The 17,876-nt window shown below is 36.8% G+C and overlaps 1 protein-coding gene across 3 annotated transcripts in view; it reads right to left on the bottom strand.

Annotated features, from left to right (window-relative positions):
* Positions 1–17,876, bottom strand: part of LAMA2 (laminin, alpha 2) — a 705,371-nt gene that overhangs the window by 432,992 nt on the left and 254,503 nt on the right. For all 3 annotated transcript variants that reach the window (XM_010834646.1, XM_010834645.1, XM_010834644.1), the window contains exons 5-7: positions 7,825–8,004; positions 3,886–3,975; positions 2,074–2,191 (exon numbers count right to left, since the gene is read on the bottom strand). In XM_010834646.1, the coding sequence (XP_010832948.1) occupies positions 2,074–2,191; positions 3,886–3,975; positions 7,825–8,004 (388 nt within the window). The remainder of the gene's footprint in view (positions 1–2,073; positions 2,192–3,885; positions 3,976–7,824; positions 8,005–17,876) is intronic.

Raw genomic sequence — 17,876 nt, forward strand, 5'->3', positions numbered from 1 at the left:
GTACTGCTGAAGCCTGGCTTGGAGAATTTTGAGCATTACTTTACTAGTGTGTGAGATGAGTGCAATTGTGCGGTAGTTTGAGCATTCTTTGGCATTGCCTTTCTTTGGGATTGGAATGAAAACTGACCTTTTCCTGTCCTATGGCCACTGCTGAGTTTTCCAAATTTGCTGGCATATTGAGTGCAGCACTTTCACAGCATCATCTTTTAGGATTTGAAATAGCTCAAATGGGATTCCATCACCTCCACTAGCTTTGTTCATAGTGATGCTTTCTAAGGCCCACTTGACTTCACATTCCAGGATGTCTGGCTCTAGGTCAGTGATCACACCATCGTGATTATCTGGGTCGTGAAGATCTTTTTTGTACAGTTCTTCTGTGTATTCTTGCCACCTCTTTTTAATATCTTCTGCTTCTGTTAGGTCTATACCACTTCTGTCCTTTATCAAGCCATCTTTGCATGAAATGTTCCCTTGGTTTCTCTAATTTTCTTTAAGAGATCTCTAGTCTTTCCCATTCTGTTGTTTTCCTCTATTTCTTTGCATTGATTGCTGAGGAAGGATTTCTTATTTCTCCTTGCTCTTCTTTGGAACTCTGCACTCAGAATCTTATTTCTTTCCTTTTCTCCTTTGCTTTTCACTTCTCTTCTTTTCACAGCTATTTGTAAGGCCTCCCCAGATAGCCATTTGCTTTTTTGCATTTCTTTTTCTCGGGGATGGTCTTGATCCCTGTCTCCTGTATAATGTCAAGAACCTCTGTCCATAGTTCATCAGGCACTCTGTGATTGTCACTGATACCATTTCTAATATTAGCATTTTATATTATTATTAATGTGAAATGACACATTGAAAGTATTAATGGATTACTAAAATAGATATTCTTTCTACACTCATTTGATTTCTTGCCCTCTCCCAGTTACCTTCTCTCCTATTCTTCACAACTACTGTCCCCAAACCCTACCCTTTACTAAGTATAACTAATGAATCAGGGGCATTCTTCTTCCCAGATAACAAAATGAATCTAAGCTTTAGGGTATGATCTCTCCCCTCTGGTTTTCTCCATTTATTACATGACAGGTATTCAAAAGCTATTTACTAGGGGAGGAACCATATAAAAGGAGAACAGGCAGAGAATCTGCAGCTATACTGGTTTGATAAGCATTTTATAAACATACCTGTTTAGAAGGGTAATCTCTATATCCAGTAGGTTTTACTGTATGTTTATTTACATTTCTCTCTCCCTCTCTATGTGTGTGTGTGTGTGTACTATTACTAAAATAGTAATAGTTTATTACTATTAGTTTAAAATGTCTTCCAAGCCTGTGTTGGAGGCCATATACACCTCTTGAACTGAAAAAAAATGTGATTGGGTGCTTCACTAAATGTGATTTGCTAAAATGGTAATATTTGAATTCAGTTAAATTGGGCTTTCTGGCTAGTTGTTTGGATTTATAGTTCAGCAGAAGTTCATATAGGGGCTTACCTGGTGGCTTAGACAGTAAAGAATCTGCCTGCAATTCAGGAGACCTGGGTTCAATCCCTGGGTTAGAAAGATCACCAGGAAAGGAAAATGGTAACCCACTCCAGTATTCTTACCTGGGAAATCCCATGGACAGAGGAGTCTGGTGGGCTACAGTTCCTGGGGCCACAAAAGAGTTGGACATGACTGAGTGACTAACACTTTCAGAAGTTCATATATGTTATGCTATAAACTTTAGATTCACACCTGATAACAGTAAGTGTATATTATGCTTTTATCTACATCTCATAATTCTCTCAGAGAAGGCAATGGCAGCCCACTCCAGTACTCTTGCCTGGCAAATCCCATGGACTGAGGAGCCTGGTAGGCTGCATTCTCACATAGTGGTAAATTCATAAGTATTTTGTAAATATTTGTCAAAAAAATAAAATCTTGAAAACTCTAAAACAGGAGAGTAAAAGAGCTTACAGCTACTGTCTTGGATGAAATGCATATGAATTTCACATATGAGTTCACTTGAAATCAGCATGTGTTTACACCACCTGTGCCCCAGGAAAGGAAGACTTACACATGGTGTTGGACTGTCTGGAACATACCTTCACATTCACTTTTGGTCAGAAAAGTGCCTGCTCTCCAAGGTTTCTGATGGAATCCAGGACAGCACTGGTCACAGCTATCACCACACGTGTTATGCTCACATTCACAGCGGGATTTCTAGTAAAAAAAGAAAAAAAGTTGGGGGCAGGGTGGGGAAGCATATTTCAGCATTCTTTGGAACCATAAATGAGGGGTTTCTCCTGAAAGGTAGAATGAAGACAAGAGAAAACATGGAGCCTCTGAACCAAAATCTAAAACTCCTGTCAGTCTGGGAAGGAAGAGGTTCCCGCAGCGGGAGTGATGAACATATTTGATCACCAGCTTTGGGAGGGAGGTTCAGGCTGGTACTGGAATCACTGGGCTCAGATGAGCAGAGAATGAAGGCCCAATCAGGAGTGGTCTTGAAGACTAGAATCACTTCTCTAATTCCTGAGATCCATGGGTTTTCTGGGTTGGATGTATCCATTTTAAGGTTTCCATCAAAGTACTATTAACATTGGAAGGACTGATGCTGAAGTGGAAGCTCCAATACTTTGGCCACCTGATCCGAAGAGCTGACTCATTAGAAAAGACCCTGATGCTGGGAAAGATTGAGGGCAGGAGGAGAAGCAGGTGACAGAGGACAAGATGGTTGGATGGCATCACTGACTCAATGTACATGAGTTTGAGCAAGCTCTGGGAGTTGTTGATGGACAGAGAAGCCTGGTGTGCTGCAGTGCATGGTGTTGCAAAGAGTTGGGCACGACTGAACGACTGAAGCGAACTGACTATTAGCATTTAGCATAGGAAGAGGGGAGAGAGTAGATGGCAAGGCATGGAGAGGCAGGGATAGAGGAGAAATCTAATACTCCAAGCCTGAATCTCCTGTCTGCAAGTGTTTTGAGTACAGTCTTATTTCACTGCATGGAACCGTCCTTCCAAGGCTGCTGTGCAGGTTCTCAAATCTTGGGAAATACTGCTCATCAGTACATCTGATAGATAGTGCCCACACCCTGCAGAAAGCAGGACCACAACCTTGTGAAAAAAACTATGCCAGGGATTTGAATCTTCCGTAGGAAGTAATACTATGATGCATTACTCAGAAAACTAGCTTTGAAAGAAATATCATTTGTATTACAGTTGTCGTAGGAAAAAGTGTTTACCTAGGTAGCGACATTCACTGATCTTACTATCCAAAATATTTCTTCCATACATAAAGTAGATGATTCTGTATTTCACCAGATTGTTTATGCCTGAGAAAAACAGATGCTCATTCATCTTCTTTGCTTAGGTTATGTTCACTTAATACATTGTCATTAATGAAAAATGCAACCTAAAACCATTCCAGCATTTTCTGACCTGGCGATTTCAAGCTCTCTTGAATACTCTCTTTCACTCTACTCCTTACTGCCCCATCTTACCTTGGTCTCTGGTTCCACGGTCATTTATATTTACTTCCAGGTACATTTTTCATTTGTTTGCATTAATATTTTTTGATGAAAATTCATAAAAGAAACAGGTTGATTGATGACAGGCATTCTCTAAAGCTAAATCATACAGCAGGCTGTCATAGCTAGAGAGGTTTCAAAATAGATAGACTGGTTTGGAGCCTTTTTGGGAAAAAACTAATCTGTTTTCTGATACTGTAATGGCACCCTTCAAAGTCTATCATCCTAACTGCCAGCTCTATTTCAACCTGGCATGGCTTTCTGTTACACCGTCTAAGTGGGGATTTGACACCCATTCACAGCGTCCCTGTCAGCAAAGCTTCTCATGAAGCATTTTACAGTTTAGAGCTTCATTTTACCTAAGCAGCCTAAAAATATACATACATTTGTCACTGGATCAAGTGGACAAGCCCTGGCATGACCGTAGCAGATGCACATCCCTCCGACCGAAATATCCTTGACCGAGTAGTAATACTGCAAAAAGCAATCCAGAGAGAAATCCTGTTAAGACTACTGCAAGGTGGAAGGAGCATTCAGTTAAAAACTTGGCTTTATGCTTCTACCCTTAGTTGGAAGCTCTAGAACAACTGAAGGCTCACAAGAGTATCCAGTAACTCCTCACATTGAAACCATGGTCCAGGGGCAGAATGCCTCTATAGTTCATGTTAGGTGGGTATTTTAGAAATTTATTTCCCACAACAATACAAAGTGCTGCACAGTACAGAAACTCCATGCTGGAGCATTTATTATCGAAAGCAAATTGTTACAGGGTCGGGGGAAGCAAGGACAATAATTCTTCATAAAAGTTGAAAGACAGAAAACCTCTTTTATTATCATTTTAGGAATGCCAGTGTTCACGAATCATATGCAGATTGTTCTACTTAATGAATTTGAAAAGAATCAACAAATGTAAGGAAAAGGGTGCTCGTGATGACACATTTCTTAAGCATATCAAGAAGCACATGAAAAGTAATTAACTACAAGATTGGTTTAATATAATGCAAGACATAAACTAGATGTGCAGAACACTATTTCTTCATTATTATGTTAAAATGTTCATGCAATTACCTTCCTGTTTAGGTTAACACAGGACTGCCTCAAATTATTTTCATCTACCTAGCTATTTTTGAAAGGTTACTCATAATTTATACAACTGAACAATTAAAAAATTTTAACTAATTTGTATATCACAAGTTATAGTTAGTTGTGAAAGTACTTCATATTATCTTGTGGAATCTAAATAGTCATCACAGTGGTAGATAGTTCTATTATTCCAATTATTTACACTAAACACACACACACATATTTAGTGAGAATAAATAGATAGATACAAATCTGAGTTCCCTGACCACAAATTCTCTTTTCTAATTTACTTCTTTTTTAAACATTTTTTCTTTTTGTTTTTGCTGTTTATATACAGTATCTTTTATAATATTTTGTGTTACTTTATCTTACTTGATACACTTACACCTCACACTATTGTAACTTGCAAGGAAGTTTATATTTCATTTAGACGTTAAACTCTGCATTTCACTAACTTCATCACCTAATAATACAGATAAAACAGGCATAGTTGCTCAGAATGCTGATACAGAAGTTTTGTGGATGTTTTTAAAACTGCTTTAAATATAAATGTGTAATGCTTCATTTCTAAGTCATGAAGAAGAGTTAAAATTCAATATCCTATTTTTATACATTTAAATTTATATGTAGGGTTTACAGAACTTGAGTACTTCCAAAAACATAATTAATGTTGAACTTTACTGCACTATTTTAAAGGTTCAATGAAGTTATAAATAATAGATGTGCACCCCAATACCCTCTCTGCCTTCAGCAAAAGATGATAAAAGGAACACGTTTACTTCCATTGATTTTTTTCTTTGATAGATATACTGTCAGGAAAGATTAAATTTCACTTCAAAATTATTCAGTCTTCCTTGGTGTGTATTTTTAAGTCATGCCAAAATTATAATTAAAAGTGATTTTTTAATAAGTGAGGAATCTAAACTTTGCTGTAAAATAATGATTACTTTTGCAGAAGACAATTTACAATAGACTGAAATATAATACAAGGCAAAATTATTTCAGGTTTGGAAAGGGCACTAAAACATCCAACATGTGTTCTATGAGGACATAAGACTTTAAAAGTTATTTTGTAATGATGGAGAAGTTAGGTGTGAGGAAGTTAAGCAATGAGAAAATGTATGAGGAGTCCTCACATATTTGCGAAAAGCACTGCCCTTCAATATTCAGTCTGTAGGCTCAGCACTTTGCTATCTGGTGGCAACAGTTGAACCCCAGTAGGGTCATTGTGGAACAATGTTTTGTCTCACAATCTCAGTTTCTCCCTACAATCCTCTTTTCTCCTTTGCTTCTAGTCACACAGTAGATATTCTGTTTGCATGTATTTGATTTATGGATTTACTACTGAACTGAGTCTCTAGCTAATACTGTCTTGGTTGTATACATGCATAAAAGGGAGATGACATAAACCAGAGAACCTGGCAGGACATGCGGATAGGAGGAAGCATAGTTATGACTCATAGCAACCTGAGCTATAAAGAAAGCTGAGCACCAAAGAATTGATGCTTTTGAACTGTGGTGTTGGAGAAGACTCTTGAGAGTCCCTTGGACTGCAAGGAGATCCAACCAGTCCATCCTAAAGGAGCTCAGTCCTGGGTGTTCATTGGAAGGACTGATGCTGAGGCTGAAACTCTGATACTTTGGCTACCTCATGCGAAGAGTTGACTCATTTGAAAAGACCCTGATGCTGGAAAAGATTGAGGGCAGGAGAAGAAGGGGACAACAGAGGATGAGATGGTTGGATGACATCACAGACTCAATGGACATGGGTTTGGGTGGATTCCGGGAGTTGGTGATGGATGGGGAGGCCTGGTGTGCTGTGGTTCATGGGGTCGCAAAGAGTCGGACATGACTGAGCGACTGAACTGAACTGCCTGAACCTGGGCAGATCATCTATGTCATAATCTCTCAAATTTCTGTTTGAAAACACCTCTACTAGCTTCTGTTTCCACTGATATGTTGAAAGGATGCTATAACCATTATTTTTCCTGAGATTCAATTCATAAAGGAAACAAAAGTGTATACAACCAGTTTTTTCCCTAGTATCTGTATTCTTTTGAACTAGAAATGCATTGTGATTCATTAAAGAAGCATGAAGCTAAATTATTTATTTAGATAAAATGGTCCATGGACCAGTGGCATCCATATCACCGGCAAAATTGTTAGAATTGCTGTTTCTCAGTTCTGTCCTAGATCTACTGAATTCAGATCTGCATTTCCACAACATCACCAGTTGATTCCATGCATATTAAAGTTTATAAGGATGTGATGTGGTGTGAGTGTCTGCCCGTGTGTGTATATGTACTGAGTCATGATATAAAATGTATTTCTTAGTGTGGGTTACAAGCCCACAAGGCCAATTATAATAGTTGTACAGATAACCCAAAGTGTGGAAAAACTAACTTTGTCCTCAAAATCAAGAGAATAAACTAGGCAGTATGAGCTCCACTGTACCAAGAGGAAACTAAAGTTTAGAAATGTTAAAAAGTTTGATATTTTTTACACATCTAGTAAGTGGCCCAGAGGCTGGATTTAAACAAAGGAAGGTCCATGAAATTTTAAAGTCTTTCATTCCTCCACTGAAAACTATTTTTTTAAAACTATTTAACAGACAATTATAGAGAAGGAAATGCCACCCCACTCCAGTATTCTTGCCTGGGAAATCCCATGGACAGAGGAGCCTGGTGGGCTACAGTCCGCAGGGTCGCAAAGAGTCAGACATGACTGAGGGAGGAGCAGGGGCTCCCCAGAGGCCCCAGAGGTTTTGATGGCAAAGCCAAGGACTGTGGCTGAAGACTCCCAGCTCCCAGGCCTCTCTCAGCAGATAGGAGCATGGAAAACTAGAATCTAAATTATGCCTGATGGCTTTCCTGGAGGCTCAGTGGTAAAGAATCCCCAGCCTGGGAAGACGCCACGTGGCACAGCAGCTGAGCCCATGCATCACGGCCACTGGGCCAGTGCTCTAGAGCCTGGAAGCCGCAACTACTGAGGTCTGTGGGCACCAGAGCCCATGTTCTGGAACAAGAGGAGCCACCACTGTGAGAAGTCTACTCCCCGCTGCTAGAGAGTAGCCCTCGCTCCCGGCAACTAGAGAAAAACCCACACAGCATGAAGACCCTGCACAACCATAAATGAATCACATCATTAAAAAAAATTTTTTAAGTAAAACTATTTAACAGGCAATTAAAACAATAGGCCCAATATTATTCACAGATTCCAATATGATTCCTCATAACTTACTCTTCGTGTGACGATGGGGTCAATTTCTCTTGGGTCTTTGTGAGCGAACATCATCAAATCGGCATTCAAGGTGCGGATTCTCTGAAACCTCAGGCGAATATAACGAGCAGAGGTAAATTCTAGCAGTTCAGGAGAAGGATCATCAGCACTCGGTCTCCCATTGATCAAAGAAATATGAATCTACACAATTTGGGAAATAATTTAACAATTAAGGTTACCAAGATTTACATATCTGGTTTTATTTAACTTTTCTTAGACAAATAGTTAAGCTCCCCTTCTCTCAGTTAGGCAGATACAGGTTCATATTTACTAGAATGCAGTGAAGTAATTGAGGAATATTATGAATGTACATGTACCTGCAATTTATTTGTTTCTATTTCAGGCATTTTCTATATACTGCAATTAATTATATTTCTACGTTCCAAGTCAGTGCATCTACTTGAACTTCCTAGGATTTCCAAAAATTCTTAAATCAGTCATTCTTTTTCTGAAAATTATTGCAGCCAAAAATTATTTAAGATTCTGGCATATATTCCCATATATTTTCTGGTGGGAAACCAGAAAACAAAATATCAGACAAAAACAAGAAATCATCAGGAACTCAAATTTCTTTTTATTCTGAGCTTGAAAGTATCTAATTATATTGTCTTAAAATGTATAAAGAGAGTAAAAATTGACACATTGCCAAAAAAATTATGCAAATCTCCAATCACAGTGAGACATTTCCATAAGGTGGCTTTTGTTATTTCTTTTTTAGAAAATGATAGTTTAAGAAGGCAAAATTTACCAAGGCTATAACACATTCTACGAAAAATATGCTGTTTGAAAATATATTAAAACTTGAGTAGAATGGAATATTCTTTAGGAAAATAATTTTGCAAAATTGACACCAGAAGAAATCAAATCTAACCATACCATTTTCCATAAAAAATCAGAGAAATGATTATCCTTCAAAGGTGAATTGAGGCCCACATGCTCTCACAGGGATTTCGAGAGCAGAAAATTCTAATGGGGGTTGGGGGGAGGTAAACGGTTACATAAAATAAGAAGTACTTCTATCACATATAAAGGAATTATTTTTCTAATGCCTAAAGAACTTCTATAAATCAACAAGAAAAAATACTGATGACATAACACAAAAATATAGCTATTTAAAGAAACAGAAATAGAAATGGCTATTAAACTTCTGATAAGATAGTGAACCTCATTTATAACAGAACTCTTAATTAAATCCACTCTAAAAGCTTTCTCCATTTTTTCAAGTTGTCGAATCCTAAAATATTAATAATACTCCCTGATGACAAGACTAAAGGGGGTACAACAATTATTACACATTTACAGGTTGAATGTAAAATGGTATAAGTCCTTATAAAGGTGAATTTAGCAATAACTGTCAAAATTACAGATGCACAGAATTTTTTACTTAGAAATTCCACTTCTGGGAAATTACACTACACAGATGTTTTATTAGTATATGTGTGTGTGTGTATACAATTAACATGTAATTAATGATATGCAAAAATGCACCGCATTTCTAAAATATTTTTTGATAATAGCAAAAGCTGGAAAGAACCTAATATCCATCAATAAGAGATGGGTTAAATAAATTATACATCTATATAGTGAATTATGTGTACCACACAAAAGAATGAGGAAATTCTCAAAATACAGATAGGAAAAAGTACGTTCAATTTTTTGTACTTTGTAAATGCATTCTTACCTATGCAATAAACCAAATCAAATCAAAACTGTTAAAGAAATTGAAATTGAGTGGTGGGTTTTGGGCTGAACACATGCACATACTGTGTATATGCACAAACAGGAGGCTAAAGAGACAGGATTACAAGAAGAAAGGAGCCCTGTGCTAGGCTGGGAGCTATTCAGAAACATGACAGTCTGTAAGTCACTGGAAACTGTGACTTGAGGTCACCCACTGGAATTTTCATCCACTTTTGCAAGATGATATATCATGTGTGTTAATTACATTTTTTTGACAGGAGAAGCAATATGTGTTTCCATTCCTAACATTCTGCATCTAGATAATCCCCGAGAGCATTTTACAAACTGACTGCCAATAAACTACTGAGTCACTAGAGGAATAAACACAGCAAACTCTGAGATGAGAAACTAATTCTGATGTCACAAAGGATAGACTCAAAATGCCTCATGATAAAAATATGAAATGTCCCAGCTAATTGACTCTACTTTGAATACTTAATAAAAAATAAATTCACTTAATCAACATTTGAGGATGATAAAATTCAAGGTCTCCTAAAATAATGAATCTCGAAATGCTGAATGTCCTCCCTCTGACACTGAACATTTGAAGAGTAACATAGATCTTGTATATTTCACAGTTCTGGCATCTAGCAGGTGAGCCAGAAATGTATTTAAAGTCAAGTTGTCTCTACTACTTAAGACGGTATCCATTAAATGTTAAAGAATGAATAAATAGATGTATACAGCAGCTAAAATGAGTTCCCCTTAGAGGTTAATTTTGGCACCCAAAAAATCACCAGTGTCCTTGAATTCACACTTAAATTTGTCTTAGCAAGATCTTCCTTGACTGCTTCTAAAAAAGCCATTTGAAAAAAAGGAAATCAGAACATGTCTAGGATTCATGTTTCTAAAAACTATTAAGGCTTATTTGGTGTTAATGCTACAGTGAACTGCACTTGTTCCATACATAGAATTAATAAGTCCCTCATTTAAACATAAAGGAACTTTAAAAAAATGGTGCACATGTTCAAATTTAGTTTTGAACACCTAAATTTGAACACCTAAATCATATCTAACACCATATGATAGCTACAGAAAGGATTCAGCAAAAGAACACTTCTCCTCACAGCTTTGGTATTTTCATCAGGCTACTCTGCCAAGAGATCTTGTGAGAATAGTTAGTTCCAAGCTGTTTCTGAGACAGAAAACCAGACAGCTGTTTGGCCATGTTGCTTGCAGCTTACTTCCATTTTTTTCCTTTTCCGTTTTTTTTTTTTTTAAACTCTCCTTCAAAATGAATCATAATATTGGATAGGCTATTTCCACTGGCACTTGGCTGTGTAATTCCAAGTCCACTGGAGTTTAGCATGCTTCCTGATTTCCTGTGGGGTGACAACTGGAGAGTGTCTATCTTCAAAAAGATGAAAAGTATCATTCCTCAAGACTACCACTGTCTTGCTGCGAAGCCATGGGAAGTCTGTGTCAGTCTAGTGTCTTCTGAAATGATTTCCATTACAGACATGTCGGTGGATGTATGTTCAAGCTGTCAAAGGAATTCATTCCAACTGAAAATATCAGCCTGATTAAACAATTGGTTTTTAGATTTAAAAGTTACTCTTCTCTGAAATTAGTTTTTGTAGATAAAAAGAAAAAAAGAAACGTCTCTTTTTATGACCAAATGACCAAATTAATATGCTCTACCCATCAAAACCATTATCTTTTTTTAGTATAAGGATACCATATAAATCACATTTACTTGCAGATGGCTAAGATTTGGGGGCCTCTATGGGTATTTTTACCTTAATGATTAGAATTTAACTAAAAATGATTTATGAAGCAAGTAATACAATTTTTAATCTAGGTAATTATGTTCATATTATTATTATTATATTTTTCTATTATATTACTACATCTGCTTTAGATTACTGGCAGAGCTACACTCCTAATACCCCTCCCAATGATACAAGTTTGTTGAGTAAACGGATAGGTGAAAGAATGAAGGCTACTTAAGGATCATTAATAATGGTAAGAATCTTTGAAATGAGAAATGGAAGTAGATGAAACTGACAACTTGATGAACATTTTGAAATCCCCTTTGATTCATCAATTTCTAGGTGTGCCAAAGAAACAGGTACAACAGTTTGAGAGTAAGGTGACATCAGGAGATACAACAATAATTTTCATATGTGTCAGATGAGCTCAACTATCTATAGGTATGGTTAAAGAATATGTATATAAACGAGTGGCTAAGCCTTGAGGAACCTCTTAGAGCTAATCATAATTAATATATTAGTTCAGAGAAGGAGAATAAGATCACAATAAAAACTCTGAAAAATGAACTCAATCACTTGTATTTTATCCAGTGGGAGGGAAAAAAGAAAGCAAGCGTATCTTTGGAGACAGGGAGTGAGCGATATGAAGGTTAAGAAAAGGTGACGGTGTGTCACTGTGTTTCCAGCACAAAGCAAACAAAGGCTCTGACTTGGGCTCTAGGTGGTCAACAGAAACCCCCAAATGATCAACTTTCAGCCTCCATCATACTTGATCTAATAGCAGCATTTGAAACAATTGATTGCTCCACTGATTTCCAGGACACCACACTGTCTTTTTTTTCCTCTTACATCTTCAGCTACTCTTCTCAATCCCGCTCAAGACTTACTACATTTTCTCCTCCCTAACTTTCTAAAATTGGAATACCACAGTGCCCAGTCCTTGGCCTTGTCTTCTGTTCAATCCACACTTACCCACATAGTGATCTCACCAAAGCTTGCAGATTTAAATGTCACCTATACTGATGCCTCCCACACTTAACATCTCCAGGCTTGACCCCTCCTCTTGAGGTCCAGATGCAGAATCCAACTGCCTTCTTAATCCCTTTAAGTGACTGTCTAATAGGTACCTCAAACTTGTATCTCAAATTGAGTTCTATTCTTCATCTCCCAGGGTTTCCAATCTCATTAAATAATTTTATCCTTTCAACTACCCCGGACTCACAACTTGGAGTCATGCTTGCCTGCTTTTGTTTTCCTTCTTACAACCAGTTTTTCTGCAAATCTTGTGGACTTTACCTTCAAAACATATCCAGCATTCAAACACTTCTCACCATCTCCCCTAAAGCCACCTTGGTCCAGGCTTTCATCACCTTGAACTTGTGTACTACAATAACAATCTGAACAGGTCACCCTGCTACTGCTCTTAGCTCCTTAGGAGTTTTTTGGCAACATAGCAGATGTTTTTCTGTTTGCTTTTGTTTTTTCTTTTCCTAAGTTTTTGGTAAATGTTTCCATCAATTTATTCTCTGTATTTCTTAAAAACAAAAACCACAAGTTTAACATTAATAATTTAAAATACTGTAGACCAAACAAAGCCAGCTCTTACTCACACTGCAAGTTGGTCTATGATTTCTTTCCTTCTGTTTGCCAGATGATCTTCAATAACTTCTACAAAGAAATTCCTCTTCAATAGGTTCATGCAAAAGCTAAAAGCTGGTCATTAACTTTATGAAAATTGTGTAAAACCATAGCAAAAGAGGTCTATTCTCATCTCAAGCCTCATGCCATAATCACATTCATCACCATCAAACTGCCCAAAAGTCATTATTTCCTGAATGAGAACAAAAGGTTTTATTCTCTCCTCATCATTTGGTGCCTCAAAAATGGGCTTTCAAATTGTGTTGAGGTCTGCATCTGTTTCAGGGAGCTCTCTAAATATGCCTTATAAACTATAACCCTGGTCATGTCATGCTTTTCTGTAAGACTTTCCAGTGGTTCTCTATTTTACTGTCAATAAAAACCAAATTTTTACAATGAACTGAGAGATCCTATCCTATCTGCAAATGTCAGCGCCCCATCCCTACCCACTAAAACTGCCGAAGAAGAAAACAATGATTTTTCTAGAGCTCTTTTCCTACTTTATCCCTCAACCACACTGCTCCCACCAGGCTGCCAATTTTGTTTGGGCATGCCAGATAGGATCTTACCTCAGGGCTTTTAAACTTGGGTCCCTTGCCTGGAATGTTATTCTCCCAGATATTGCAATGCTCACTTTCTCATTTCAAATCTTGCTTTAGTTCAGTTCAGTTCAGTCGCTCAGTCGTGTTCGACTCTTTGTGACCCCATGAATCACAGTACACCAGGCCTCCCTGTCCATCACCAACTCTTGGAGTTCACTCAGACTCACATCCATCGAGTCAGTGATGCCATCCAGCCATCTCATCCTCTGCCATCCCCTTCTCCTCCTGCCCCCAATCCCTCCCAGCATCAGAGTCTTTTCCAATGAGTCAATTCTTCGCATGAGGTGGCCAAAGTCCTGGAGTTTCAGCTTTAGCATCATTCCTTCCAAAGAAATCCCAGGGCTGATCTCCTTGATTAGGCCTTTTCAGTGAGTCCTTCCAAGACTATCTAATTCCAGTGCAAACTTCATCCTGGCACTTACTATTCTCCTCTACCTGCTTCATCTTTCTCCACACTACATTTCCTCTTAACACACCATGAATATGATTTACCTCTTTGTTGATTATTTCTCTCCACTCTCTAGAGTACAAGTCCCAAGCATTTCAAGATTTTTAATCTACTTTGTTAACTGATATATCCCCAGAAAACAGTACAGCACCTTAAAAAAATAAGTGCTAAGTAAAAATATTTGGATAAAGAAACATAAATTCTAAATATTTAACTGGCCTCCTACTTGAAGATCAATTTCATAGAGTAATTAATCAATTTTTCTGTTTTTATATGAGTAAATCTTTGAGTATGGTATTTCCATAGTATGAAATTAAAATCAGTAATCCTTTATATCATTTTCTATCAAAGCATTTTAAGTTGATTTAGAGATAATTAGGAATTAACAGCTTTGATCTACAATTTACTTACATCAAGGTCTACTATATTTGCTATTATTAGTTAAACATTAGTTAACTTTAAGTTTTATTTCAACAGGCTATTTTCAGCCGAGAAAGACACACATGTCCTAAGATATCGTATTTCAATGTAAGGACTATTCAACTTAATTTTAGCACAAGAAAAGTAAATCTATCCATTGATATTCTATTTCATAGTCCAAACTATAAATTGGTATGCTGTTAGTTACACTAGAGTCCATGAAAACACAACAGTATATTTAAACTATAGATTCTTTAAACCCTATGAATATGCAATAGCTATCAATAAAGTTAATTAACAGTTACATACTACCTTGTCTTTAGAAGGAAATTTTATTACTAAATGTATTATCTTTATGGGTTATCATTATGTTTACTATATATAACTAAATAGTTATTGAAAAATAAACTTTCTTATCTCATCAGAAAAATTTCAGTGCGGTTTGTTTTCAAAACTCTTCCAAATCAATGCAATACTTTTAAAGTCTTAAAAATATGAAAATATATGAATATATGAAAATTAATGCATGGGTAATAAAAATACACTGGATAAACAATACAATTTACAAAATGTCATGCATAAAACCAGTTAATAAAATATTTAAACATTTCAGACTAGAGATTTCTCTATCAAGAATCATTAGGTTCTTGGGGCTTCTCTGGTGGCTCAGTGGTAAAGAATCCACCTGCCAATACCACTGACATGGGTTGGATTCCTTATCAAGGAAGATCCTACATGCTATGGAGCAACTAAGCCTGTGGACCACAACTACTGAGCCTGTGCTCTAGAGCCTGGAAACCACAATTACTGAACCCACATGCTGCAACTACTGAAGCCCAAGAGCCTTAAAGCCTATGCTCTGCAACAAGAGAAGCCACCCCAATGAGAAGTCTGCAGGTTGCAGCTGGAGAGTAGCCCCTGTTCACTACAACTAGAGAAAAAAACCCATGCAGCAACAAAGGCCCAGGACAGCCAAAAGTAAATAAATAACATTTTGAAAGAATCTTTAGGATCTTAGTGAGAAAATGGGGTATTATAACCATTTTTCAAGCCATTATTTCCAGTTCTATCAGGCACAGTTTATTGAAGTCCTTTTCTCATTTTCTTTTCCCCATATTTTATTTCCTCCAACTAATGGTTGTTGTTTTATTGTAATTTTTATTCACCCAAATACTGTTCATTTGTATATCCAGAAAATGAAATTCTCTGAAGGCCTAACACACATGCTTACAAAACTTTATCTCTGGTCTACCTCTTCATACTTCAATATTTCTAACTCATTCATTTAGTCAGTCAGTCTCTCATTCATTCAGAAATATTTATTAGATGCTTACTATTAATACATTCCAGACCACTGAATTATTTTCACTTTCCCCTCTGTGTCATAAATCTCTCTCATTTATGAGCCTTTGTCAAACATGTTTTATGTCTCCCTACTGCTCTCATTAGCACAGATGTACTTTACACATCCTTCCGGTCTCAGCTAAGATGTCAATTCTCTTTCTTCCAGGCATAGTTCCATGGGTGTCTAGGACTTTTCCTATGAATTCTCCAAGCTCTGCTATTATCACTGCCCATTTACTTTATTCTGTCTGCCAAGAATAGGAACTTTGTCTTATTTACAGTACAGTTTTACTGATTAAACTAATGAATAGTGTATAATAGATTCAATAATTTGAATGAATAATCATCAGTGCCTAAATATTACAAATTGTGATAGAATTTCCAATGAATTAACTCTTCAAACATTCACAACTGTTGCATTGTGTATATTATTTAAATTTTGACTTTGTATATATTTCACTGATTTTTTAAATTGGATTTATTGGATTTACATCAAGAATTTTAGTACATATTTTATTTGCCATACTTCAATAAATCTCACTATGGGTATAATAATTCAAGTACCTAAAAAACATTATATATGGATTCCTGTAATCCCAACATTTGGATGAATCACCAAAAATATTATTTAAGTCACTAATAGAGACTTTTTTATATAATATATATATATATATCAGGTATAATAATGTAATATACCTGTATATCCTTAGGTACCTCAATATTCCTACTTATCAGAATTGGAAAGATTTTCTTTTCATGCACAATGTACTGAATTATTTTGAAAAGTCCTTAATAAATATCACACTATCATTAGAAGTTTATAAGCCCAACAAAAACAACTACACTTCCAAGGTTGATGACTACTCTGGTGTTTGAAAAGTAATAGTTTAATATATAAAATGTTGAAGACTGTGCATGATATTAACTCCCTTAACTAACTTATTCCAAGAATACAAGGATGCCCATCAGCAGATGAATGGATAAGAAAGCAGTGGTACATATACACAATGGAGTATTACCCAGCCATTAAAAAGAATACATTTGAATCAGTTCTAATGAGGTGGATGAAACTGGAGCCTATTATACAGAGTGAAGTAAGCCAGAAAGAAAAACACCAATACAGTATACTAACGCATATATATGGAATTTAGAAAGATGGTAACAATAACCCTGTGTACGAGACAGCAAAAGAGACACTGATGTATAGATCAGTCTTATGGAATCTGTGGGAGAGGGAGAGGGTGGGGAGATTTGGGAGAATTGCACTGAAACATGTATAATATCATGTATGAAACGAGTTGCCAGTCCAGGTTTGATGCACGATACTGGATGCTTGGGGCTGGTGCACTGGGACGACCCAGAGGAAGGGTATGGGGAGGGAGGAGGGAGGAGGGTTCAGGATGGGGAACACAGGTATACCTGTGGTGGATTCATTTCGATATTTGGCAAAACTAATACAATATTGTAAAGTTTAAAAAAAAAATACAAGGAAATGTCAGCTTAATGAGCTATTTAAGAAATACGACTGTATCACTGACAAATGTACCCTGAGCTAAGTCTTAACAGTCTTTCACTCACCCATAAAATATTTGCTTTTTGACACCTACTTGGTTCCAATTCCAGCTTGTGCTGGAAGTCAGGAGAAATATCAGTAACCTCAGATATGCAAAAGATACCACCCTTATGACAGAAAGCAAAGAACTAAAGAGCCTCTTGATGAAGGTGAAAGAGGAGAATGAAAAGGTTGGCTTAAAGCTCAACATTCAAAAAACTAAGATCATGGCATCTGGTCCCATCACTTCATGGCAAATAGATGGAGAAACAGTGGTTAACTTTATTTTTGGGGGCTCCAAAATCACTACAGATGGTGACTGCAGCCATGAAATTAAAAGATGCTTACTCCTTGGAAGGAAAGCTATGACCAACCTAGATAGCATATTAAAAAGTAGAGACATTACTTTGCCAACAAAGGTCCATCCAATCAAGGCTATGGTTTTCCAGTAGTCATGTATGGATGTGAGAGTTGGACTAAAAAGAAAGCTGAGCACAGAAGAATTGATGCTTTTGAACTGTGGTGTTGGAGAAGACTCTTGAAAGTCCCTTGGACCT

This window comes from Bison bison, unplaced genomic scaffold (assembly GCF_000754665.1).
Source record: "Bison bison bison isolate TAMUID 2011002044 unplaced genomic scaffold, Bison_UMD1.0 scf7180017864035, whole genome shotgun sequence".
Lineage (NCBI taxonomy): Eukaryota > Metazoa > Chordata > Mammalia > Artiodactyla > Bovidae > Bison > Bison bison.